This window comes from Acanthisitta chloris, unplaced genomic scaffold, assembly GCF_000695815.1.
Source record: "Acanthisitta chloris isolate BGI_N310 unplaced genomic scaffold, ASM69581v1 scaffold11171, whole genome shotgun sequence".
Lineage (NCBI taxonomy): Eukaryota > Metazoa > Chordata > Aves > Passeriformes > Acanthisittidae > Acanthisitta > Acanthisitta chloris.
The window spans coordinates 21368-22216 of record NW_008654540.1 but is presented as its reverse complement, the minus strand read 5'-3'; the positions used below and the strand labels follow the sequence as shown (position 1 = coordinate 22216).

The 849-nt window shown below is 50.2% G+C and overlaps 1 protein-coding gene across 1 annotated transcript in view; it reads right to left on the bottom strand.

Annotated features, from left to right (window-relative positions):
- Positions 1-128, bottom strand: part of LOC103810657 (kinesin heavy chain) — a gene marked incomplete at its 5' end in the record, with an annotated part of 44844 nt that extends 44716 nt beyond the window's left edge. The window contains one exon of the mRNA XM_009083569.1: positions 38-128. Coding sequence (XP_009081817.1) covers positions 38-128 — 91 coding nt within the window. The remainder of the gene's footprint in view (positions 1-37) is intronic.
- Positions 129-849: the final 721 nt, after the last annotated feature.

Sequence of the window (849 nt, the reverse complement as noted above, 5' to 3'; positions counted from 1 at the left end):
CTCCCTCTGAGCAGGGATAAACAAAGACAACACCTACCTTTAACAATCTGCTTGGCACAGGCATTATAAACTTGTTCCTGGGTTGTGTTGGGAGGTAACACTCTGTCGAAGACATAAGGCTTCCCTTGCTGCAAACAAAAGAGAAACTCTGTGAGCTAGAGAGCATTTAGAGCAGTTTACAGCCCAATTGAACAGGCATCCCAATGGCAGCAGCTCCCACAAAGGAAGCCATTCAGAGCAGTGGAGATGACAATATTTGGGTGACTAAACAGATGTGACATCTCCTGTGCTCCAAACCCCTGGTTTCTAGAGCTGCAGATGAAACACAGGGTATGTTCCCTGTGTGCTCACATCTGGGTCAGCAGTGATGGTGTGGGGAACCAGGAGCTGAGACATCAGCCAGAGGTGGTGGTTTCCTCCCTCTCCAAGGAGTTGGGAGGGACAGCCATATAAATAGCTGCAAGAGGTTTGGTGTTCATTACTGCAAGTTAGTGAAAGCTGTGGGTGAGAGCAGAGCTGAGAGGGTCTGAGGTTGGCAGGTGCTGCTGCTGGGGTGGCCCAGCATGGTCCCAGCACAACACTGGTTCTCTGCTCTGCCAACATGCAAAGGTGTAGGTAAAACCACACGTTGGACCCAAACCAGGCAGCCCTTCAGACTGTTACGTTGCCCTAAGTTGTCTTCTATTCAGAAACCATCGTGATTTTTATCCTGAGCACCAACAAACATGATGCCACGGGGAAGATGCTCCAAACCAACGTTCTGAACGTGACTGGAGCCATTTCCTGGCTGTGAACCACCACAGACACTGAGCTGCTCTGATCCCAAGTGACACCACGACTGACACTTAC